General features: G+C 39.4%; 1 protein-coding gene across 2 annotated transcripts in view; it reads left to right on the top strand.

The window, feature by feature from the left end:
* SLC17A8 (solute carrier family 17 member 8) overlaps positions 1-24,291 on the top strand; it is a 58,143-nt gene extending 33,852 nt beyond the window's left edge. Inside the window, exons 3-12 of one of the 2 annotated variants that reach the window (XM_010962778.3) lie at positions 1,117-1,235; positions 3,038-3,152; positions 4,562-4,649; positions 8,518-8,604; positions 8,966-9,105; positions 9,238-9,387; positions 10,358-10,490; positions 15,704-15,814; positions 20,218-20,345; positions 21,747-24,291. In XM_010962778.3, coding sequence (XP_010961080.2) covers positions 1,117-1,235; positions 3,038-3,152; positions 4,562-4,649; positions 8,518-8,604; positions 8,966-9,105; positions 9,238-9,387; positions 10,358-10,490; positions 15,704-15,814; positions 20,218-20,345; positions 21,747-22,091 — 1,416 coding nt within the window. In that variant the 3' untranslated portion in view covers positions 22,092-24,291. The remainder of the gene's footprint in view (positions 1-1,116; positions 1,236-3,037; positions 3,153-4,561; positions 4,650-8,517; positions 8,605-8,965; positions 9,106-9,237; positions 9,388-10,357; positions 10,491-15,703; positions 15,815-20,217; positions 20,346-21,746) is intronic. The other variant, XM_074375241.1, reaches the window with a different exon arrangement.
* Positions 24,292-25,168: the final 877 nt, after the last annotated feature.

Here is a 25,168-nt window from a genome sequence, read left to right as displayed (position 1 = left end):
GCACAGAGGAGGCATCACGTGCATGTTGAATAAATGAGCAAATAAATACATAACAATTTGTAATGGGAAAATAAACTGTGATTAAAGTTTATAAGATGCAGTATGTTAACAAGTAAGTATCCTTACTTCATAATGGAAACACCTTGGGTTTTGATATCAGTGCTTTACAAAGCCATTCATTTATTCATTCATTTGGCAAATCTTTACCTGCACCTTCTCTGTTCCAGGCATTTGTTTTAGGTACTGAGGCTATAAAGTCAAAAGGACATGGCTGCCACCTTAGAGTTATTGCTACCCAGTGTGGGAAATGGGCACACAGAGGTCTGTGGGACAAGTGCAGGGAAAAGTCACCATTTCATTTCAGGGCAGTTGGCGAGCTTCTCAGAGGAAAGGACATTTGTAAGGAGTCCGAAAAGGATGAGTTTCCTTGCCTGGGGAAGAACAGGAGGGAAGGCACTCCAGCCCCCGGGAATCACGTTTTCCATGGCCTAAGGGCATTTTGCTGCCATTGTTATCATCATAACAACAATGGCTGCTCCTGTTTACAGAGTCTACACAATGTTCCAGGCACTATCCTAATGTGTTAAATGCAAAATCTCTAAGCAGAGGAATAACCTACTGGAAATAGTCATGCTGTTTGTCCCCAGGCATCCTATGGGTAGGTAGAATAGGTTTTATCATCCTCATTAAGAAATGACAGGCTTAAGGCTCTCATTCCCTTCCTGCTCTTGCTAAACTGGTGTCTGAATAAACTAGTAAATAACCTAGTAATCCTAGAATTTATTTTTTGTTTTTTTCACAAATTGTTTTATTTTCTTCCTAACACTAATCATCATTTGAGATATATATATATATATATATATATATATATATATATATATATATATATATAATTTGTACATAATCTCTCCTTTCTCTTACTAGAAGGTGAATTCAGTGACAGCAGGGACTTTGTTGTGTCATATATCCCCAGCACACAAGAGGTGCTCTATAAATATGCGTTGAGTAAAGGAGAGAAAGAAAGACCTTGTGGGGTTATTATGCAGGCTCATAGGTGAACAGTGGCGGTCAATTGCTTTCTTACAAACACAACTTTATCTGATTTCTCATTTTCAGACAGCACAATTTAACTGGGATCCAGAGACGGTGGGCCTTATCCATGGATCCTTTTTCTGGGGTTATATTGTGACACAAATTCCAGGTGGTTTCTTTTCAAATAAGTTTGCTGCTAACAGGTAAGAGAAATTGATAGAACATGAGTGCTGCACAGATCATAACATGACCTTGTACTTTTATAAAATCTGCATAATTGGCTCTCTGTGCAGGGGTACAGAATGAAACATAGAAGCCATTCCTAAACATGTGATTTCATTGGTCTTATATGATCCTGTTCTTAAGAGTCTCTTCTATTTACTTTTTTGTCTAGTCTCATTTATCTTGCCTTTTTTTAAAGTGATTGTGTAGTAAAAAGATCAGTTGGCTCTGAGTCAAGGAGAAACTGTTCCTGGGCCCTAAGTAACTCACTTGGGGACCTCCACTGAGCTACTTCCTTTTTTTCTATGGGCCTCATCTGTGAAATGAAGCATGGATTAGACTGTTTGAGTGTGCTCTGACCAGTGACATTCTGTCATCCTGTGTGCTATGTTAATATCATCCTAAACCATGCAGGTTTTGTCCTATGAGTAGTAAGGGCTTACCTCTACATTGCTAGAGACTATCTTTAATCCCTTTGAGATTTTCTAGTAGGTGCTGGAGCAATTAAAAGTGTCCAAGACAAAATGAGCTGCCTCAAGGAGCAGTGAGTTCTCTGTCACTAGAGGTATTCAAGCAGAAGGGGATGGCCACTTGGGGGAGATGTAGGGTGTATATGTACCGGACAAGGAGTGTACTAACTAATTCCAGGTCTCTTCTAATTGTAATTGACTTTATATGTATGGATTTTGTAAAGTGTATATTTTATATAGCAGGGTTTTTCAAACTCTAAAACACAACTCATTAGATGGCAATGAAATCAATATAGTGATTTACCGATGAGCATTTTCTAAAACAAAGAGAAAGAGAGAAACAGAAGAAAAGATAATCACATAGAATAAGATAGAATAGAACATACCTTAGCTCATTGCACACATAAGTATACTGTTTTTTGAAACTTGTTTTGGTTCCATTTGTGTATATAAGTATGTGTTGGGTTGCAACATAAAATATATTTTGTTTTATGGGTCAAGGACCAAGAAGTGTGAAAGTTACCTCCATGAGATTTAAACAAGTACAAGCACAACTCATATTTACTTATTTTTGTCTAATTTGTGTCCTTTATTTATTGTCACTTACCTGTTGTATTCTTTTTAAAAAGTGATAAAATACTGGTTTTTATGGTCTCTGGAGTTACTGCTTACACTTCTGCCCTAAAAAGAAATAACACATAGTATAATGTTCCAGCATGTGAGAAGGGCTGAAGTATCATTACCATGTGTGAGAAAGGAAGAAAATGCTGCCTGCTCTTTTCCCCCAGGACACTCCTGTCCAGGCAGGGAGAAGGCACGTGGCACTGTAGGCACAGCTGGGGGCTAAGACAGGCACACAGCCTGTCTTGTGCTTGGCTGGTCCCAGGACACAGCATGCTTCTCAAATAGTCAGTATCCCCAGCTGGTAAAGGGAGAATAGAAGTGGGAAGCAAGAGACACAACACGAGTGTATAGACATCACAAGGTAATGGTCAGACTGGAATAGCTGGGTGGGACCCCGAAGGATGGTGGGTCTCTAGCAAGCTCACCTCATGCAATTAATCTCCAGCTTCAGGGTCTCATTCAGGCAGGACATCCCTGTACTGCCAAAAACCTTCCTACAGTTGGTCCAGGTACTGGAGCTGAGGAATCAAAGCAGCTCAACAATCTAGCTTGGAACATACCAGACCTTAACACAACATCTATTTCTCTTTCTGTTAATTTCCATAGTGATCTTCCATGAACTGATGTTTAACTAAGGTGACACATCTATCAGCAGCCTGTCCAGTAACACAGTATTTTGGTTCCTTCAGGGTCTTCGGAGCCGCCATCTTCTTAACATCAACCTTGAACATGTTCATTCCTTCTGCAGCCAGAATGCATTATGGCTGTGTCATGTGTGTCAGAATTTTGCAAGGTCTAGTAGAGGTAGGAGATTCTTTTCTTAATAGATTTGATATTGCTAGAGACAGCATGGTCTTTTAGAAATTTCAGCTTTTGAAGAAAACCCCCTTTACTCAGTTTTCGTGTCTTCCACCTTGTCCTGCTAAGCACCTCCCCCTACTTATGATTACAATTATGAATACTTTGATTAAAATGCCTTGTGTGATTTCAAACTTAAACACAATAAAGGACTATTGCATAGAGTACAGAATTTCAGATGAGTCAAGAGTGATCTTAGAGATAATCTGATCCAACCCCTTTCATTTAATAAATTTTGAAACTGAAGCCCAAAAACTACAGTTCACATAGTAAGGGCTCTTTCCACTAAAACAATTTACATGGATTTATTAATAAATATGTAAATTTCCAAGGGTATAATCTTACATAGAGGCTTAACTTGAGGAAAGCAGTCGTCTGATACAGAGTTAGAAGGTAAATTTTTTGAACTTTGCTGACCATAGAGTTTCAGTTGCAGCTACTCAACTCTGCTGTTTTAGGACAAAAGCAGCCAGGAAGGATATGCATATATACAGGCCTGGCTACATTCCATTAAAACGTTAAGGGAGCTGAAATGTGAATTTCACATGATTTCTACATGCCATGAAATACTCTACTTCTTTCCATTTTTTCCTCACCAGTTAGAAATGTAGAAACTGTTATTTGCTCGAGGGTTGTACAAAAACAGATGGTGGGTCAAATCAGGCCCCAGTGTGCCAACACATGATGCAGAGAAAACTCAGTCATTTCTACGTTTGTCACTTTTGTCATATCCACGTACGATTTGTACTATTATTAATATATGGTTTCCCTAGATCAATTCACTTACATACACACACACACACACAAAACAGAAAAAAAACCTCACCATAAGCCACAATATCTTTGAAATCATGGGTTTGATGTGCTAGTGATAGTTTTTTCTAGAGCATATTAGAATAGACACTTAACAATTAAATTTAAAATATAGGTTGTTGTAGCACCTCATATCCAACTCTAGTCCCACTAGAGGGACCTGTACCACACTTTGGAAAACACTGATATGGTAGCAAGAACAAATTGTTAGCAGCCTTAAAGACTAGAGTCTAATCACTGAATGGCTCTGAGCCTCAGGTTCTGTACCTTGAAATGAGGGGATGGACCAGGTGATTGTGGAAGTCAATTCCCACATTGAAATTCTATCATAATATAAAATATAAAGATTGCCTTCCCCATTCCCCATTTGAACTAGAATTTGAATTTCAGAATTTGTACTACAAGTGAAGATGGCACACACGTCATTTAATATCTATGAACTAGGCTTTTATATTGTAGTGTTAAAGAAGCAGAATCCTTATTTTAAACACAAAGAGAAACTGGAGTCAAGTCAAATAATCTATTTTCAATGGTTTTGCCAGGGTGTGACCTACCCAGCTTGCCATGGGATGTGGAGTAAGTGGGCGCCACCTTTGGAGAGAAGCCGACTGGCCACCACCTCTTTTTGTGGTAAGTGTATTAGAATCATAGTAAGTTTCATTTAGGACTGCTTTTGACTTCAAGTGAAGACCCTACTAAATAGAGTCTATTTTTTTTTCACATAACAGAAGTCCAAAGATGAGTGGTTGCTAGTGTTGGTCCTGCTGCTCTGTGATCTGTCCAGGGCCTATGCATGTTCTGACTTTCTAGTCCACTGTTCTCAAAGTGATAACTTCTTACTCTCATGCTTGCTCCTCATGTTCACAGAATGGCTGCCACAGCTCCAGGCATTAAGTCCACATTAAAGGCAGGAAGAAGTGAGGGTGGGTGTTCTAACCACATTAGTTTCTTTTGTTAGGAAAGCAAAAGCTTTCCCAAACCCATTTCTTTTCTATTTCCTTGGTCCTAATTGTGTCATATATACTATACTAACTGCAAAGGACGCTTGGAAAGCAAGTGCCTAGCCTTTCTAACATCTTTAATAGAGAAAGGTAAGAAAGAAGGGGTTGGAATTGGTTGTAAGTTTAGCTAAGAGATGATATTTTCCAACGTCAAAAGTAGAAGGGACCATTAAGACCCCCACTCCACTTCTTACAAATGAAGAAACTAAAACTAAAGTTTGAAGTTTAGTTTCATTGAACTGAAACAAAAATCCATTGACTTTCCCAGGGTCACATAGCTCCTAAGTCATGGAACTGGAGCCAGACCACCTGATTCTCAATTCAGCACTTTCCTCACTACACACTACAATGTGTACATTGTCATGGAGGCCTTTTAATTAATTACCTTCCAGATAAAAATGAAGTGGACACCATCCATCTTACCTGGAAGAAAATTAGTGGCCCTTAAGTAGTGATTGGACTCAGTTCTTGGGTCTCTAAACTTCACCTTGCTAAGGTTGCCTCACTCTAAGCCACGCTGTTGGGACTGTCCCTGCTGTATATCTCTGAGAGTGATCAGTGTTTGGTAGGGCCTACCTGGGTGCTGATCAACAGCTGCGCGAAGATAGCACACGCTGGCACCACCAACACAAGTGTGAATATATTTTCAATTTTTTTTTTTTTTAATGAAGAAAGGGACCTAGGAAGACAAAAGTGCTTTAGGTAACAAAAGGCACAATGGGGCCCACATAGAATTAGGATCAGAATTTAGGTCTGGTTTTTCAAGCTAGCATGCTTTTCCTAACACAAGCTAATCTGTATTTCTTAGCCAAAGAGGAGGTTTTCTTTCTCTGAATACTTTTATTTATTTCTCCCTTTCGCTCTCTTTTTACATCCTTAAGTAATAACAACAACAATAACAAAGCATCCTTGGGGATTTGATGTGAAATATTCACCCACATGCCTATTTTGTGCCTAGTTTGGAACTGCAGGCACAGCTGAGATGTCTTTACATCTTTAGTCTCTCTTGTCCTTAGAAACCATTTCCGTCCTCTCATTTGCAGTTCAAGATCATCTCTGCCTCCACTACTGATCTCATACCAACTCTAGAAGAATATAAGATTCTGTTTCAGCCGACCTTGTGAATTGTCAACTCTTTGGCCTTATTTTCTTTGGATGATTTATTTTATAAGGGCTTTCATTTTGATTTGCCAGCAGAACAAGAACAACTAGCAGCCACTCCCCATTCTTAGTGTTTTTATAGCCTTAAAAGGGCTGATTTGAGAAATAGTTTGACTCTCAAGGAAAGTTACCCGATCAAGGTCATAGTCTTTATTACACTTCCGAGCTAAGGTGTGGCCTTGGTTTCAAAGAACAGTCAAGTGAAAATGTCATTAGACGGAAACCCAGGCCTGGACTAATTGGTTCTTACACTTAAAAAATATTAGAGTTGGTAGGGACTTTAGGAAATATCTAGTCACACCCATTGTTTTATAGTGGAGGAAACTGAGGCTCTGGGAGGAAAAAAAGACATAAATTCTCACGGCTAGTGAGGACAGAGCTGGGGACCCTCCTACCTCCAATTCAGCTACTGCCCCCCTTCCACACCATTCAACACACATTGGAGGGCCTCCTCTGTCCCCCGTGGTGAACATACAGAGGGTCCAGGTGCGGTCAGCTCCGCAGGGCAGTGTGGTGGCGAGCCCTACTGGGGTATGCTCAGGGGCTGTGGGTGTGACAGGAGATTACATTTAGCGTGTCTGGAAGGATGAGGAAGAGTTCTCCTAGTAGACAGGGAGGAAGGACAGTTTCAAGTTGTAAAATTTCAAGTTATTGGGCATTTTTTAGTGGAGGAGGTAGGACTGAATTATTAAAGAGTTAAGGATAAAGGCTTTGGATTCCTACCAGCTTGGGTTCCTGTGACTCATACCTGTGTGACCTCAGGCAATTTACTTCCTCTTTCCCATCCTTGGTTTCCCCCTTATAAAATGGGGATGATACTGGTACCAACATCATCAGATTGAAAAGAGGGTTGCATAGAATCGCGAGTCCAGAATACTCAGCACAGTACTGGGCACACAGAAAGCACCCAGGGCTTCTTAGCTGTTGATGGTTGTCCCCTGACCCTCCCTGCACTGGACATTTCTTTACTTTATGTAAACTGGAGCCCCCATCTTTCACTCCCAGGGTGTTTGGTCCAGGAGAGAAGACCACGTTCTCCACACCCACAGAGGAATCAAGCCTGCAGCTCTTCTTTCTAAATGCTATGTCCCAGAATGCTTGCCTTATTGGTTTGAGGAAGTCTGAGGTTAAAAAAAAAGTGCTCTGTCATTCTGTACATGACTGTAGCAGTAATAGTTGGTGTTTGTGCAGCACTAATTATAGCTTACAACACGTCTTCACGTACATGGTTTGTTTGATCCTCAAAACAACCCTGTGAAATACAGCTATCACTCCTATCTTCTATCTGAGGGAAGTGATCTGGAGAGACTGAGAGACTTCCTCAGGTGTCATCACGTTCAGATTTGGGATTCCAAGTTGGGCCTTTCATAGCCAGTCAGGCCCCAGTTGGAAAGCCAGGATTTAATCTCTTTGTCTGGAAGATCCCCAAGCTCCCGTTTGCTGAAGGTCTTCTTGGCATTGGATTCCAGGATACAGAATTTCCTTTTGCTGCTCCTTTTTTCTGAAGCAAGAGTTGTTTCATTTCTACCCAGGGGGAATTTCAGAAAGTAATTTTTTTGGCTCGGTTAATATTTATTGGGAGTTCACAGGGCTCGTGTTTCCCTAGCAGATATCATGGAGCTGCAGGAGATAGTGGGGGCAAGGTCACTGCTTCTAGTCCTCATTATCTTGTCTAGACATGATAAACATCCACACATAGGTAAGTATTTACGAAGATAGGGATTTACAAAGTAAGGAATGAACTAAAAAATGTTCCCATTCAGGAGGTGGATGGAGACAGCTGCTATCCTGATCATCCTGCCATCCTGAATTTAACTGTTTCCTGATATTTTTTAAATCGACACTCTTTAATGCATGATCCTTTAATAGTTTGAAGTCCCTCATTAAAAGACCTAGGTGAATTATATCTCAATAAAACTGGAAGAAAAAAATCTTTTAAAGATACAGAAAGACCTAGGAGATAATCCTTCCGAACTGTGAGCTCTGAGAAGCAGGTCCACATGTCCCTTCACTTTCTGTCTTCAGCATCCAATATTGTGCTTCGTTGAACTTTTCAAAGTTCTCTTAGATTTTTCTCATCTTTTCTTTCCATTCTCTCATGCTATTCCAAATGGTGGTGGCTCGGCCATCTTTGTCTAATCCCTCCATGGTATTGGGATGAAGTTACAGGATATTCGGGTGACCTTTCTCTCTGGAAGTCCTGTTTTAAGGCAAAGTGGAAGTTTTTGACTCTGACTCGAGCTCAGTTTGATCATCCTCAGCTCGACCACGTGAACTCTAACTGGGAGGGCTTGCATGACGACTGAGAAGTTTCCCTCAACCTTGTCTTATTCTAGGTTCGTATGCAGGGGCCGTGATCGCCATGCCGCTGGCCGGGGTGTTGGTACAGTACATTGGATGGGCCTCTGTCTTTTATATTTATGGTGAGTGATTTGATTTCATGAGTTCCCCTGGGTGACTCGAAGAGAAGGTATTTTACTGCATAAAGGGATTGGCTAGGAGTTTATTGTAGGAAAAGCGAGATTATTAAGGCAAGTTTATCATATAAATGAAATACTTGTCTAACTATGATTCATTTAATGTTTATATTAAAGTTGAATGTCTGAATGAGCAGAACATTATCTTTCTTTAAATACCAGTTAATAACAACAACAATAGGAAAATCAACCAAATACTTTCTTGTAGCTGAACATAGTGCCGTTTGAGAATACTTTGAAATTTGAAAAATTTAGAGATGGAAGAAAATGAGATCCTATCATCAAGCCTTTTGTTTTTTAACTGCAGGTATGTTTGGGGTTATTTGGTACATGTTTTGGCTGTTGCAGGCCTATGAGTGCCCAGCGGCTCATCCAACAATATCCTGTGAGGAGAGGACCTATATAGAAACAAGTATAGGAGAAGGAGCCAACTTGGCTAGCCTCAGTGTAAGTAGACACGGATAGATGAAGACTTGCCTCTTTTCTATGAATATTTCTCTCAGTGATTATGTTCTCCTTTCAAGAAAAATGATATGTCAGTATATTCACTGAAAATCTCATGGTATTTTTACTCTCCAGAAATTTAATACACCATGGAGAAGATTTTTCACATCGTTGCCAGTTTATGCAATCATTGTGGCAAATTTTTGCAGAAGCTGGACCTTTTATTTGCTGTTAATAAGTCAACCTGCTTATTTTGAAGAGGTCTTTGGGTTTGCAATAAGTAAGGTAAACACACAGAGGCTTCAAATGTTCTTGAACTTTAAATCTCCTGCTTCTACTGAGGAAATCTTTGCATGATAAAATAATGAAATTACTGATCATAATTCATAACACCTATTCTGTGACACCTAATACACTGGAGCCCAGACAAGTTATACATTCTCTGCACAATATATGTAGCTATTTAATTTCTTCTTAGTAAGGATCAGAACTGTATTAAGCTGTTTTTAAAGATTTATGTTCTACCCCATCTCAAAAGTGTTTTTGAAACTGATTCAAGGACAGCATAGTAGGCAAGGATCAAAAGATTTAAGAGTGAGAGGTTTTTTCTTCCTATAAATTATTCAGAGGGGAACAGTAAGAACTTTAAAGCTCATTTTGCAGGTCACTCCTCTGTCCATAATGATGATTATAGCAGTAACGACCAGTGCTTTGTATGATTTGGAAAGAACCTTTTTCAGTGTCTCCAGGCATTACCATTAGGTTGTCTTTGTTTCAGGGAGGAAGAGTGTGGATGGCAAAATGTAAACTCTCATTGTGAAAGAATTAAGCCTCTTTCCCACTAGGGAAAGAATGGCAGCCTAGTAAAGATACATGTCTGCACAGCTGTAGGTAAAAGTGACCATGGAAGAGCCAAGTCATAATGATGCCATCAGAGAGCTCACTCTGTGCTGAGTGTCTGACTACCATGTACCAGGCACTATGCTGGGTGCTGGGGGTTCTGTAAGGAATAAAATTCATCCCTGCCCTCAAGGAGCTTCCAGTCTGGTGGAGGAGCCAGTTAGGTCTATCCTTAAAACCATTCATTCATTCACTGTTGATTTATTACAAAATTCAGGCCGATCTTGATCTCTTATAGTTAGATGATTAAACTTGGTGGTGGGGATGGTGTGGTAGAGATGGTGGGGACAGGGAATTAGGGAAATATAGCTCTCAGAAGTAGCTAAAAATAGCTGACTGTTTCTTCTCCTGCCAGGTGGGTCTCTTGTCAGCAGTCCCACACATGGTAATGACAATCATTGTGCCCATCGGAGGACAATTGGCTGATTATTTAAGGAGCAGAAAAATTTTGACCACAACCGCTGTCAGAAAAATCATGAACTGTGGAGGTACTGTGGAATTTCATGGGTGGCTCAAGCAGCTTTTGCAGAATGAGATGAAGCTGAACTGCAGACCATATTTTGGAGATTATGTCTAATCCCTGGGAAGGCTCCTACAAGCCCCTCAGCCCCTCCCCCAGCAGATACCTGAGTGTCCATCACACCCCTGCCTAGTGGTCATCCAGCCTGGACCTGCGCATCCTGAGATGTGACAACTTAGTTGATACATCAGTGCACACTGGCAGCTGCAGAAACCCTTCTTTCATCCGCTCTTAAGCCGAAGCAGCACAATTTCCTGTCACATACCTGTTTATTTATCTTTTCCATACATCCTTCCACATTCATAATCCTTTACTTTTATAGTTATTCCTTTATCTCCTTCTTCCCTTTCTACATGTACACACGTTTTGGTAAGAAACATAAGTATTTTTTCTGAATAGTCTTTTTCCCACCCCACATATGCTTGTGTATGGGGTGTGTACACACGCGCACACACACACACACACACACACACACACACACACACTCCATCCTCTTTCTTGTTTTATTAAGTTTCTGTTTGATGTTTTGATTTTGCAAAGACAAAATGGAAGTTGGGTGATTTTCCAAAAGCGGTAGGTAAAAGTAATCATGAACCCCTACAATGCTTACGACTGCTCACCTTTTTAAAACCCTACACTGTCTCCTTATCTCTTTTGTTTGACTTTTAAAACGGGCATTTATTGAATGCTTTCTGTGCCTGATACTAAGTTCTTTACACGTATTATTTTATTTAATCCTCATAACTACGTAACTGTGGAGCAAGTCCTATTATTAAACCCAAGTTACAGTGATGAAACTGGGGTAAAGTGACTTGCTCAAGTGGCATATCCTGTGCAAGACCCCAGGTTTCTGTCTGAGCTCAGGGCGGATGCTTACAGTCACTGTGGCAAAAGGGACTGGGGGTCAGGGTGGCAGGTGAGAGGCAGAGGACAGCGTCACCTGTGGGCTGAAGGTCATAACTGGGATCCTAAGTTTAGAAGTGGGAATGGGGGCACTGTGACTCTAGATTAGATGGGCCAGGGCCCTTTAGAAGTGAAGGTCATATGGAGGAACACAAGAGCAGCATGATCTGATCCCACAGCATCTCAGGAGTGAAATCTGATCAGAGAGACTGGGAATAATCTGTCAGCATCTGGTCTCCCAGCAGTTTGATTGCTGGTCCCAAGCAAGGATCTGGGGACCTACGCTTGTCTTGAATTTTTCTGTAGGAAACTGAGGGTTGGCGGGTGTGGGCTTGCTCTCTGATGGGCTTCTGGAGCACTGCATTCAGGATCTTCCCTAAAGTAGCTGAGGGAGGCAGAATAACAGCCCCCTCAAAAATGTCTGTCTCCTAATTCCCAGAATTTATTAATGTATTTCCTTCCCTACACAGCAGAAGGAACTTAGCACATGTGATTCGATTAAAGATCTTGAGATGGAGAGGTTGTTTTGGGTTATCTGTGTGTGCTTAATATAATTACAACAGGCCTTGTAGAGGAGGCAGGAGGGTCAGAGTCAGAGATGGAGAGGTGACAGCAGAGGAAAAGGTCAAAGTGATGCAGCCACAAGCCAAGGAATGCAAGCAGACTCTAGAAGCTCAAAAAGCAAGAAAAGAGTTTCCCCAGAGCCTCCAAAAGAAATGAGGCTCTGCTGACACCCAGATTTTAGCTCTGTAGACTTCTGACCTCTAGCACTGTACAATAATAAATTTGTTTGTTTTAAGTCACTAAGTTTGTGGTAATTTGTTATTACCACAGAAACTTATATAGTAGCCAAAGTACCACTCCTCTAATTATCAGATTCTGCTCCAGCTGAATAGCTCTCCGTACCAGGCCCTGAGTATATCTTTCTGTCTCTGACTTTGCTAACTCTCTTTCCCTTTACTGTGAGTTCTGCTCACCATCACCTTTCACCACAGTCCTGCCCACACATCCTACTGCATCAGCTCAAGTCTTTTTTTCTGTGTTTTGTTAAGGCTACATCAACCTCCAGTGATTGCTCCTTCCTATCCATACACTTGGTTGGCAACTTATCATCTACTTCCTTTTTACAGCTCTTGCAGGAAAGTGTTTCAGACGGTGGGAATCTCATGTGCAATGGCCCTGAGGTGGGCATGAGTGTGGTGTGTTAGAGAACAGAAGGAAGTAAGTTCGGGATGGTTGGAGCTTAGTGAGTGAGATGGACAGACAGGATCAGAATACACAGCTGGGGCCAGATCATGGGAGGCCTTATAGACAGATATATGCAGAGCTTGGATTTTATTTGAAATGAACTGGGGAGCAAATCAAAGGTTTAAAGGAGGAAAAGGGACATGATCTGATTTATGTTTTCAAATCTAAATAGTAGAGCGTAGAACACAAGAGTAAAAGAAGGGAGATCAGATAAGAGGCTATTTCCATCATTCTGTCAAGAGAAGATGGTAGACTGAACCAAAGTCAAGTCAATGGCAGTGGAGAGAGTGGATGGATTTCTAAATTCTATGACTTACTTTCTTCTTCTTTAAATTATGGATAATAATATTTACCTCAGATAAGGGTTAAATGAGACAATGTATAAATGCACCTAGCATAGGTCCAACATATAGAAGGTTCTTGATGAGATATGTTAATGCCTTTTTATTCTCTTGTCTTCAAGACATTGACAAAACAGAAGTTTTCCAAAGGAGGCATTCAATAAATATCTGCTACTCAATCATATTTCCTATGACCAAAAATATGCAACCTCTAAACCTAGAACTTGAAAGAAAATTCTGGGTTTAAACTCTACTTGTAAAACCTCCTCTAAAAACAGATGCCTTGAAGACCCTAACTACATTTTTATAGGAATGTCTTGTTCATATTGAATTTTGCCCCAATCACCTTTGCCATTGTTTCTTCATAATTGGTAGTTTGGGTGGTGGGTGGTGGTGGTAACGCTCAAAGGTTTTTAAGTGCTAACAGAGTGCTCACTGAGAATAAATATATATTATTTTTTTTTAGAAACCAGAATGCCCCAGTCACTACCCCCATCTTAAAAAACAAAAACAAAAAAAAACCTCTTCACATGTCTATTCATGTCATTTAATACTTTGATGCAGTAGAACCAGTGAGATCTACATAGAGAATTTAAAACCAATGACCGTGCTTGTCCCATTTTGCTTAAACACAGAGATGCTATAGAGGTAAAGACAGAGTTTTATGTCATCACTGAATAAGCCAGATTGACTTGTATACAATGAAGCACTTGCATGATTTTCTAGAGAATTTTAGTTTTTCCTATTTTCTAAGTTGAAATATAGAAGACATTTATCATCTGAGAAAGATCACACATTTCTTGGAGTCTGCCACCTCCTTCTTTTCTTTCCATAGGCAAGAGGTATTGCTGCTAGAATCATTTAAAGAAAACAGATCACCTTAAGACATGATGCTATTCTAGTTCATTCTAAATCAGGGCACATTTCCAGAGTCCTCAAAGACATCAAATCTTGTTCCTCCCTCTATATACACAGAAAGTATGACCAAAGTCTGAAAGTCTAGTCTGGCTTAATATGTTGCCTATGTGAACTTCAGGTTGTTTCAATATGAAATGAAAAATATTTCTCAGGCCTTTCCATCCTAGTTCTGTTTCTCTTCTCAGCTCCGAATAGGTTCACTTTCCAGGATCTCTTAATAACCCCTGAAATTCAAATTTTATCCTTTGGTGCCTGAAGCATACAGTCCTATCTGTAGCATTTTCACTGTAGATGGACCCATTTAGGCTCTTAAATTTTTTTTTCTTTCTTTGAAAATCTACTATTTGGCAAAGATTTTTATTTTAATAGATGAACTAATGTATCACTTGTAAATTTTCTTCTTCATGCAACGTCTTTATTCTACTTCAGTTTCAGCCATGTGCCTTGTTAAGACAGACCCCTTCTAAAACACAAATAGTATACAAAACACTAGCAATTTTTCCCTATGTATAATTTAAATTGTCAAAACAAAATTAATAACAAGGAGCAATGGTATATAGCCCATAGTTTAAAAAGCATCTCTGCACCCATAATTTCATTGATCTTTAGATGACTATCTAAAACAATTATTGCTTCTTGCCCTATTTCTATGACAGTTTTGAAGAAATGGACTCAGAAAGGTAATTAACTTACCAAGGTTTACAAAAAGTGCTTTAGCTTGTAGTTCAACTTAATTATCTTGGTTTCCTTTCTTTCCTTTATATCAATTCATCAAGCATCATTTATCAAGTGCCCACTACATACTAGCCAGGCTCTGTGCTAGATACCAGGTACCTTCCCCAGATAATATCCCAGTTTTGTGTGGAAGGCAGAAACACAAATGGAAAATTACAAGGCAATGAAAAAGAAAGATGCCAACTTCACTGATGGGTGAGGGGCAGGGTTGTCAGGAAATCTTCCTAGAGAAAGCAATATCTAAACTGGACTTTAAAGGATAGTGAGATTTCTCCAGAAAAGAGAAGTCGTGGGAGAAGAGTATCACAGGTGAAGGAACAGCCTGTGAACATACATTGTGGGTACAAAACAGTGTTGTGATTAGGAAATAGCTGATAGAGCTGTGTGACAACAGAGGCCTTTCTGTGGGCTACAGGTGGTGAGCAGGGAGGTGAGGGTGGCAGAAGATGGAACTGGAACAGAAGGGGGGATTTACTGTACAACTCTGTACTGATCATGTGGATCTGTTGACAAGGGTTTTAAGCAAAGGGGCAACCGCTTAGATTTGTGGTGAACTTCTGAAAGGGAAGAGTTTGCCTTATGCTTTACAAGTGGTGAGGCTCTGCTTTTTGTTTCAGATACTCACTACAGCTTTCTGGTCATTTTAGGCAATAAATATTAGAGTGTTGTCATTTTCTTTTTCTGTGAGAGACCATAACTTATGCAATCAAAGGAGAATCATTGATGGTTTTAGTATTTAGAAATAGCAGGGGGAGCTACCCATGAACATCCTACGGGCATCATTGTACCATGATTGGACCATTCAGTGTTCAAGGTGCACCAGGAAAATGTTGGGAGGCTCTCAGAACACCTGAGTAATATCAGCATTGTCATATAGTCAAGAAACACCCTAATAAGATTGTAAACATTGTGCCAGAATGTATGTATGAAAAACTTGGGTCCATGAAAATGGAAAGATTCTTTATTTTATAAATTCAAGAACTTAGGTTGACTGACATGAAAATGACATTTTTCCCCCTGCTGTTTCCATTCGCAGGTTTTGGCATGGAGGCAACCTTACTCCTGGTGGTTGGCTTTTCCCATACCAAAGGGGTAGCGATCTCCTTTCTGGTGCTTGCCGTAGGATTTAGTGGTTTTGCTATTTCAGGTAAAGTGTCCTTTGGGTTTACAAATCTTTTCTATTGATCCAGCAAGATTTGGGAGAAAGGAAGGGAAAAGATACTGTAGCAACTTCCTTTGATTGCCGGGCCATTCCCAAGGATCAGAGCCACTGGCTAGAGACTTTCATTTTGTGGGGATGACTTTGTAAGATCACTGAGGACTGGGCTTTGGAGCCCAGTCAAGCTGGAGTTGTCCCTACTTTCTCCATAGTGGAAAAAGACAAAGCACAGGGGACCCCTCTGAGGCATGGACAGAGCATGTGTCGCTGGGTGAAGTGGCACTTTCATACATCAACACCAGGTCACCCTGTGTAACAGATACTCTTGTGACGTTTTCACCCCTCACCTTCTACTGGAGAACTGCTACTATTAGCTCAAATATCAAAGGATGTAGTCATTTGACATATAGTCATAGAATTAGAAGTTTTTAAGGGTGGAAATCTTCTTTAGATTTTTGTCTACTCCATGGTTTTCATTTTCCAAACAAGGAAATACAGGTGGAGAAAGAAGTGACATTCTGAAGAGACTAGAGCAGGAAGTAGGAATAATAATGGTGTTAAGAGTTCACATTGATCATGCATGAATTCTGTACTGGGGACTGTTCAAAGCCCTCTCTGTATATTAACCTCTGTAGTTCTCACAGGTACCCTAGAGCAGAACCCAGGTAATACCATTATTTTACTTAGGAAGAACTTAAAACAAGAAAAACTGGGTACTTTTCTATCATCACACAACTGGTGGCAAAGGAAGAATTAAATTGCAATCCTGCCTGGCTCCATGCTTCTGCTCTTTCCACAATTCTGGGCTGTTTTAAAGATTAAACAGAGTGGAAACATCCCAGAACAGAAAAACATGAAACCTCTGGTCTGAACCACCCTAAAATTGGGGCTTGGTCTTATCAAAATACAGTTGACTGTTGAACAGCTTGGGGGTTGGGGTGCTGACCCTCTGCACAGTCAAAAATCTGCCTCTAACTTGGAATTGGCCCTCTGTATAAGATGTTCCTCCACATCCTCAGTTTTGCTGTATCCATGATTTTGCATCTGAAGATTCGGTCAGCACAGATCGTGTAGTACTGTAGTATTTACTACTGAAAAAAAAAAACCCACCTGTAAATGGGCCTATGCAGTTCAAACCCACTTTGTTCTAGGGTCAACTGTAAACAGGGCTCAGGAGCAGTTAAATTAGGAAAAACAAGTCTACATTAAAAGTAGCTTGCAGATTTATTTACAATAGCCAAGACATGGAAACAACCTAAATGTCCATCAACAGATGACTGGATAAAGAAGTTGTGGTATATTTATAAAATGGAATACTACTCAACCATAAAAAACAATAACAAAATGCCATTTGCAGCAACATGGATGGACCTGGAGATCGTCATTCTAAGTGAAGTAAACCAGAAAGAGAAAGAAAAATACCATGTATTATCATTTATATGTGGAATCTAAAAAGAAAAAAGAAGACACAAATGAACTTATTTATAAAACAGAAACAGACTCACAGACATTTAGAGAACAAACTTATGGTTACCAGTGGGGAAAGGGTCTGGGAAGGGATAAATTGGAAGTTTGAGATTTGCAGATACTAACTACTACATGTAAAATAGATAAACAATGAGTTTCTACTATATAGCACAGGTAACTATATTCAGTATTTTATAGTAACCTATACTGAAGGCCTTAGCCCAGTGCCAGATACATAAAAAATTATTAAGTATTCATTGTTATTGTTCAATTTTTATTCAACCTAGTCCAGTGCTTCCCCAAATATAATGTGCATTCAAATCACCTTAGGATCTTGCAAAATGCAGATTCTGATTTAGCAGGTTCAGAGTGGGGCCTGAGGTTCTGCATTTCTCACAAGCTCCCCAGTGATGTCAGTGCTGCTGTTTAATGGTCCACCCTTTGAGTAGCAAGGTTAGAGCAGTCAGGACTCGTCTCCAGGAGGATGGTAGGGAACACCTTCCTTTGACAGCTCTGTGATGTAAAAGAGATTCATATCCTGTCCCCAGAGACACTGAAATATTCAGGCTCATATTGTCCCCCTATTGCCAATTAAGCCACAGTCTGAAGGAGAGAACCCCAATAGCCCAAATCACAGCAGCTGCCTTTTCTTTCCCTAGCACTTACTCCATGCTAGCCGCTTTTTAGATATGATCTCATTTTATCCCTGTAGCAGCCTGATGAGAAGGGCATTGCTATGTTCACTTTACCAGTGAGGACACAGGTAACTCACCCAGGTATATTAAGTGGCTGAGATTGGAATAAAGGATTGTCTGACCCAACAGTGAGACTATCAGAAGGAATATGGTCGTGGAGATAATGATTCCTCAGGATTTACTATCTGCCAACTTTATAGGGAGTTGATAGGGATGTCAGGGAAGACTTGCTCAATTTAGGAACGGATTATAGACAAGAGAGCCATGACAGGTGAGATTAGAAAGATAAAAGGGATGGGTGATGCCTGCTTTAGAAAATGTGCTGTGTAGAGAAGACAGACTCTTCTAAGTTCTGTGCAACCTTTTTGTGTGTGTCTACTTCAAAAAAAAAAAAAATCAACTATACATATCTCAGTTTCTCAATGATTTTCCCCCAAACGCCAGGATTGTGCAGCTAGAGATGTAAATGACTTTTCTCACATTATCTTTAGCTGAACGCAGATGTCTCGGCTTTGTAACAGAGTAGAATACTTGACAATCATATTAATTGCTTCTTATCTTTAGATTCTTTTCTAATAAGGTGTTTATCGCATTCAAATCAACAGTGAGATTAATTAATCTTGCAGCTGTTCTGTATTCTGATTTTCTGCCCCTTATATCCGAAAGAGAAGGTATGTTTATTCCAGGAAGGTTTTCTCAAAATTCTCTGATTAGAGATGGGGAAAAAAAAAAAACCAACCAGCTAATGGGCCAGATTAGAAAAACATTTTTAAAAAAATTCTATTTTCAGGTTCTTTGCACAGAACAGGAATTAAAAAGTAAGACAAAGGAAACAAAAATATGAATAAACAAAGACTACAACCCCTGCTGTAATTTCAGAGCTTAAGTTGATAAATAATTAAACAATTATTTATTCAGTGCCTACTATGTGCCACCAGACCCTTTGCCAGATCAGGAAAGCTAGTGGTAAACAAGACAGATAACCACCAGAAATTGACACAACATTATAAACTGACTATACTTCAATAAAAATATATTTAAAAAATAAAATAAAATAAAAGATGGATGGGTAACCAACAAACAGTAAAGAGCATCTATGTACCCATGTAATTAACATATGTTACTTAATTCTTAGAACAATTTTATAATAATGATTATCCCAGTTTATAGATGAAGCTGAGATTCAGAAAGTTTAAATCCTTTGTCCAGGTTTGCATCTCAGCTAAGCTGCTGGAGTCGAGGTCTGTCTGACTCTAAACTGCACCCCTGGGCAATACTGGTCCCCAGTGCCTGGTGCCCCCTCTTTCATGGCCTTGTCCTTCCCCTGCCTTCCCATGTCCTCCTTCATTCCACTCATTCTTTTCTTCTGATAAAGAGATTAACAGTGAGGTGTTGGTGACATTATTTGACCACTCCCAGCAGTGTTATCTCTTGATAGAAGACCTCAAAGAGGGACGTGCTCAGCAGCAGCGGCAACAGCAGGGATAGGCTGGTATTAGTAGTCCTGACAGTAGAGCTTAGCTGTTTGCCAAGAGCTCTTGCATCCATATTTCCCGAGTCTCATCTCACAGCATCTTTATGAATTAAGTAGTAACTTTACCCCCAAGTTAGAGTCGAGGAAACATTGTCCCAAAAATGACTTGTTTAAGAGGTGGGAATAAGATTCAAATCCAGACTTACAGACTCCAAAGCAAGTATGTTTGTGAAAGTGTTTTGTAAATTACAGAGGCTCTTGCCAATGTTTGTGTAAATCTTTATTATCAAAAAAGAATCCTTCCCTTTGTGCCGTGTGGCTGCTAGGGCGGGCCTTTTGGGTGTGAGCTGAGAGTGAGGAGGGAGGGTATTATGAGGCAGGGTTTGGTTGTAATCACACTATGTGTGATTGTGTGATTGTGTGATTGTTTACTCTGAATAAATATCATCCAGGCTTTGGGCATTTCAGTACTGCCCCAAACGGCATTATTTTGGAGTTTTGAACCTAAAAGGTACAGGTGCCGTAATTCTCCCCATGGAAAACCCATGGTAGCCACTGCTGATTAATAACAGCATGTTTTTTTGCTGTGCTGACACTGCCTGACAATCCTCAACCCAGCCCTTTTGGTAAAGGTATCCAGTAGTTATATGTAGTACATATAGATTGATGAGAGTTGAGGAAAGATAAGTATTTTCCAAAATGTATTTGGAATTCTGTTCTTGAGTCTGACTTTGAGGTTTTTGGCTTCACTCTAGGTTTTAATGTCAACCACCTGGACATTGCTCCCCGCTACGCCAGCATTCTCATGGGTATCTCAAACGGAGTGGGAACCCTCTCTGGAATGGTCTGTCCCCTCATTGTGGGTGCAATGACCAAGCACAAGGTAATGGTTTCCTTTGGGGCTGTGGGTTACAATCTCAGAGGACTGAAGTACTGCATAAACTCTCAAGGCTCTACCCAAGCCTGTGTAAATGTGTATGTCCTTGATTTGGCTGAGTCATTTGAACTTTTTTTTTTTAATTTATTTTTTCTTCTTCTTCTTTTTTTTTTAATTATTGTTTATTGATGGCAACAGGACTGATTAATGTTTTGTTCTGTTTCCTCAACTGAGAAATAAAAGGTGTATGTGTGTGTGTATGTGTATGTGCGGAGGGGAGGTGTGAATACCATAAAGACACAAAGCTGAGAGACACAAGAGGAAACTGAGGCAATCAACTTAAGATCAATAAATTACCCAAGATTGTTTTATAATTCTCAGTAATTAAACTTTATAGCCCATCTCCATCTATTGCTTTGCTCGTTCCAGTATGAAAATATTAGTGCTATTATACTTCCTTATTATGACAAAAATAAACAAGACATTAATGACCCTTTCGAAGAACCCACGAGGGTGTGGCACTAGGCTGTTGCTGAACCTTTGTGTATTTAGACTAGGGTGGATGGTAGAGGTGGATCCCAGATCCATCCAGAGTCCAGCCACAGGCCACATGGTTTCATCTCTGTCTTTAAAACGGTTTTAGATGCTGCTTTCTGCAAATACAAAATTTTGATACTATGGAGTTTTTACCCAATTATTTTTTTGGTTGGATTGTCTATTACAAATATGACTTCAGAAATTCTTTCAGCTTCTTGGAGAAGAAAATGTGGGATAACTTTTTAAATTTTTTTAATAGAAAAGGAAAGCGGGCTTTGGGGATTTTATAGGCAGAGGATTCATGGTTTCTGTCTCTATTCGTAGGATTGGTAACATGATTATTAAATCTCAGATGCTTTCTTCTCCTAGCTTTAAGCACAAATTACCATTATTTATTGATATAGTATATTTTCTCAGAAAATATAATGATAAATAAGCCATTGACAGTCAAGACTGCGCATTTTCATGGGTCATATTGTTATGTATCCAACAGCAAGCAAGAGGGAGACCTCTAATTAAAATGGTGGGTTCCTAAAGTGAGTTTAATTTAACTTGTTATATGAATGGAAATTCCACTTGTGTATTTAGAAGAGCTGTGAAATGGTGCCCCAAGGATTTTACATGATGTTTATTTTTTGTGAAGTATTTTTCTAAATTAAAAAATGCATATTCATTTTAGTCTTAAGTTTCATTTTGAAACACTCAGATTCCATTTGGATCCTGGGCACGCTTCTGACACATGTCTTCCCACGAAGCACAGACTGTCTTTGGGGCAACCAAGTGCTTTTGTCCCACTGGGGGCCTCCAGAACATACTGTTAATCTCTGTTTTTGGTTAACACGTTAATCCATCACGTGTTTCCTTGTTTAGACCCGCGAGGAATGGCAGAATGTGTTCCTCATAGCTGCCCTGGTGCACTACAGTGGCGTGATCTTCTATGGGGTCTTTGCTTCTGGGGAGAAACAGGAGTGGGCTGACCCCGAGAACCTCTCTGAGGAGAAGTGTGGAATCATCGATCAAGATGAATTAGCTGAGGAGACAGAACTTAACCACGAGACTTTCGCAAGTCCCAAAAAGAAGATGTCATATGGAGCCACCATCCAGAATTGTGATGTCCAGAGGAAGGAGTGGAGAGGACAGAGAGGAGTGACCCTTGATGCAGAAGAGCTGACATCCTACCAGAATGAAGAGGGAAACTTCTCAGATACATCCTAATGTTTGAGAGGCACTTCTGTCTTCTCCCCTCTTTAGAACCAGATAGTATCCATACCTATTGCCTTCTCCATAGCCAGGCTTGCCAGAGGGTCATCTACAGGGACACTGGATGTGGGGGAGCAGAGAGAGGAAATTTAATCTGTAGTAGGGAAAAGAGAAATATTATCTAGCAATGACAACTTGCTCTCAGTTGACAGAATGGATGTGGGTATTATGTATATATAGATATACATAATTTTTTTGATTGACAGTTGACTCTTCTCTCAAAGAACTAAACTTATTCAGGAAGGAATGATTAGAAGAATAAGAGAGACAATGCTTTGCTTTTCAAAGAAAAATGGAAGGAAATGGGGCTATTTGACCTGGAGGAGACAGAACAATAGCCACTACTGACTCTGAGAGCAGCCACACGGAGGGGGGTTTTCTGTTCCTAGTAGAGGCCACCACTTACAAACGCCCTGCATCGTGCCAGGTGCTTTATGACATTCTCATTTAATCTCCACACCCCTATGACATACATTTCTTATCCCCATTTTATAACTAAGGAAACGAAAGCAACAAGAGACTGACTTGCCCAAGGTCATCCTGCCAGGGACAGTGCCGAGACTGGTGGAGTCCAAAATAAGTGGCAGTTTTGGAGAAGGTGGTTTCACTTTAGGTTGAAGAAAATATTTGTAATAATTAAAACTGAAAATGGAGTGGGTTGTTGCGTAGATAATACCATATTTCGGCAGGCATGAGGGATGGAAAACATTTGGGTTGATGTGGCAGAGAACATTCAAAAATTGTATAAGGGTCTGGATTCAAAGACCCTTAGGACCCTAAGAGAGCTAAAGAGTCAAATGATCCTGTGAATTCACAGTTTTTCAAATAAAAAGGGTCACAAATTTTATGAGAGTTTCAAATAGGTTTAAAAGAAAAAGGAAAAGAAAATGCTAAGCAAGATCGCAAATTCCCAGGAATCTGATGGTCAGAATGGCTGAGAAGAAGTAAATTAAATTTCAGCCCTTTGTAATATAAAGAATGTGGTTAAGTAATATCCCAAATTACTTATAAATCTTTAAGACATTTAGTAATTTAAGAAGTCAGTTCGTGCAGTTTATTACGTAAAATTATCTTGAAAGAGTCTGTTTTTTTTTAAATGTATGCCTTTAGCCATTTCTGCTGGTGATATTAGGAAGTTTGATCAAATTATACAAAGTTATAATTGAAGTATTCCTAATGACTGTATTTGGAATGATATCAGGGAAATCACAATAATAATATAGCAGTAACTGAACAGTGAAATACTAGAATGTAAACATCTGGGGCAACTAGACCCATAGTTAGTGTTGAAGAATTAATCTTTGATTGCATAAGGCAATAACATGGATACTCTCTACATATGTTTTAAAGTTTAATGCTATTTTAAAACTTAATATTGGCATGTAAAATGTTGTTAAAAATAAAATAATTTTCCTGTTATTATTTTTGAAAATTTTATTTCTACTTTCAGAAGAAAAATATAATATTGCAGAAAAATTATAGATTTACTTGTAGTTTGTTATTGTAAAGTGTTTGGCTTTTGTTTTTTTCTTACTTCTCCAGGTATACATTTCTGGTCCCTAATTGTACCAGCAGAATTGTAGTGCATTTTATAAAAAGAATAATTTTGAAAAAAAAAATGGCCTGATTCTCCATTAAATGATATTCTTTATGTTACTGGCATATCACTTATGTTGTTATCTTTAAATCTCTTTAATGAATGAATCCACGTAAGTTCCTTAGAACAGCTCCTGGTGTGTAGAAAGTGCTCAGTAAACATTAGTTGTCATCATCATTATCATCTTTTAACCTTTTGTGGGGCTTTTCAGTTGAAAGCATGCTATGTTATTTTTATGCATTAGCCCCAAGATTTATTGTGAAAGTCATACTGTTTTCTAAGTAAAAAAAAAAAAAGAGAGAGAGAGAAATTTGTGGTAGCCAGTGTTTTATTTTTTCTTCTGTTAATGAAGTCAAATAAATATTTTTAAAAACTCATAACAATCTTTAAGTTAATAGGTAGATTGTGACACAGAGTTGTATTTACTCCATCATGTGAAGTCAGTATCATATGTAGAAATTCCACATTTTGATAAATCAAAGCATTTGGGGTGCCTATAACTTGCCCTTATAGTATTTTTAAAAATGGAGCCCTGGATCCTGGTGTTAAAAACTAGAAAACACATTATTTTGTTGTGATGGGTTTAGTGAAGGTTGCAATGAACAGATAATTACATTGGAACACTAGGCAGATGTATTTTACAAGTTATTGTGCACTTGGCTGCAAATAACCATTTGTAGATCAACTCTTAGGCAGACCATGGAGTCCAGCAAGAAGGGAAGGAGGCCTGAGGGTGCTGGATTCTTAAGACAAGAAAGTTTGACTGGTTCTTTTTAAAGAATGAAAGTTTCGGAGGCTCCTGAACATGACAAGAAAAATAATAATTATTCAAGAAATAATGACACATTTGTTATTCCTGTCTGGGTGTCAAATTCAACAGGTAAAAATTGGAACATACAGTTTCTGCTTCACACAGACTCCTGTGCCCAATCAACCTGTTCTTCCTTCCTGGTTTCTTACCTCAGTTAATCACATCACCCTTTTGTTGGAGCTAGCAATGTTAGAGTCATCTTTGATTTTTTAAAAAGTACCCTCTTCTGCAGGAGTGGGATATAGCTCAGTGGTAGAGTGTGTGCTTAGCATATATGAGATCCTGGGTTAAATCCCCAGTACCTCTATTAGGAAAAAAAAAACTAAATTAAACAATAGATGAATAAACATAACTACCTCTCCCTCCCTTCAATAAAGTAGCCCTTTCTTCCCTGCCAAGTCCATGTAATTTTATTTTCAGCCTGGGCTCAACGTCTTACATCATTTTTGGAATGTTTTCAGCCATTATTCTTACAATACTGCTCTTGCTCTGTTCTCTCTGTTTGCTTTTTCCAGGAGTCCAGTTAAATAGATGCTGGACAGTGGGTAGGACTCTATCTCGTCTGTACTTTCATCCTTTTGCCTCTGTCTGTGTTATTCTAGATATCTTCTTCTGACTTGTTTT

This window comes from Camelus bactrianus, chromosome 12, assembly GCF_048773025.1.
Source record: "Camelus bactrianus isolate YW-2024 breed Bactrian camel chromosome 12, ASM4877302v1, whole genome shotgun sequence".
Taxonomy (NCBI): Eukaryota; Metazoa; Chordata; class Mammalia; order Artiodactyla; family Camelidae; genus Camelus; species Camelus bactrianus.
Note: the sequence above shows the minus strand (reverse complement) of the source record. Positions and strands in the feature narration are given on the sequence as shown.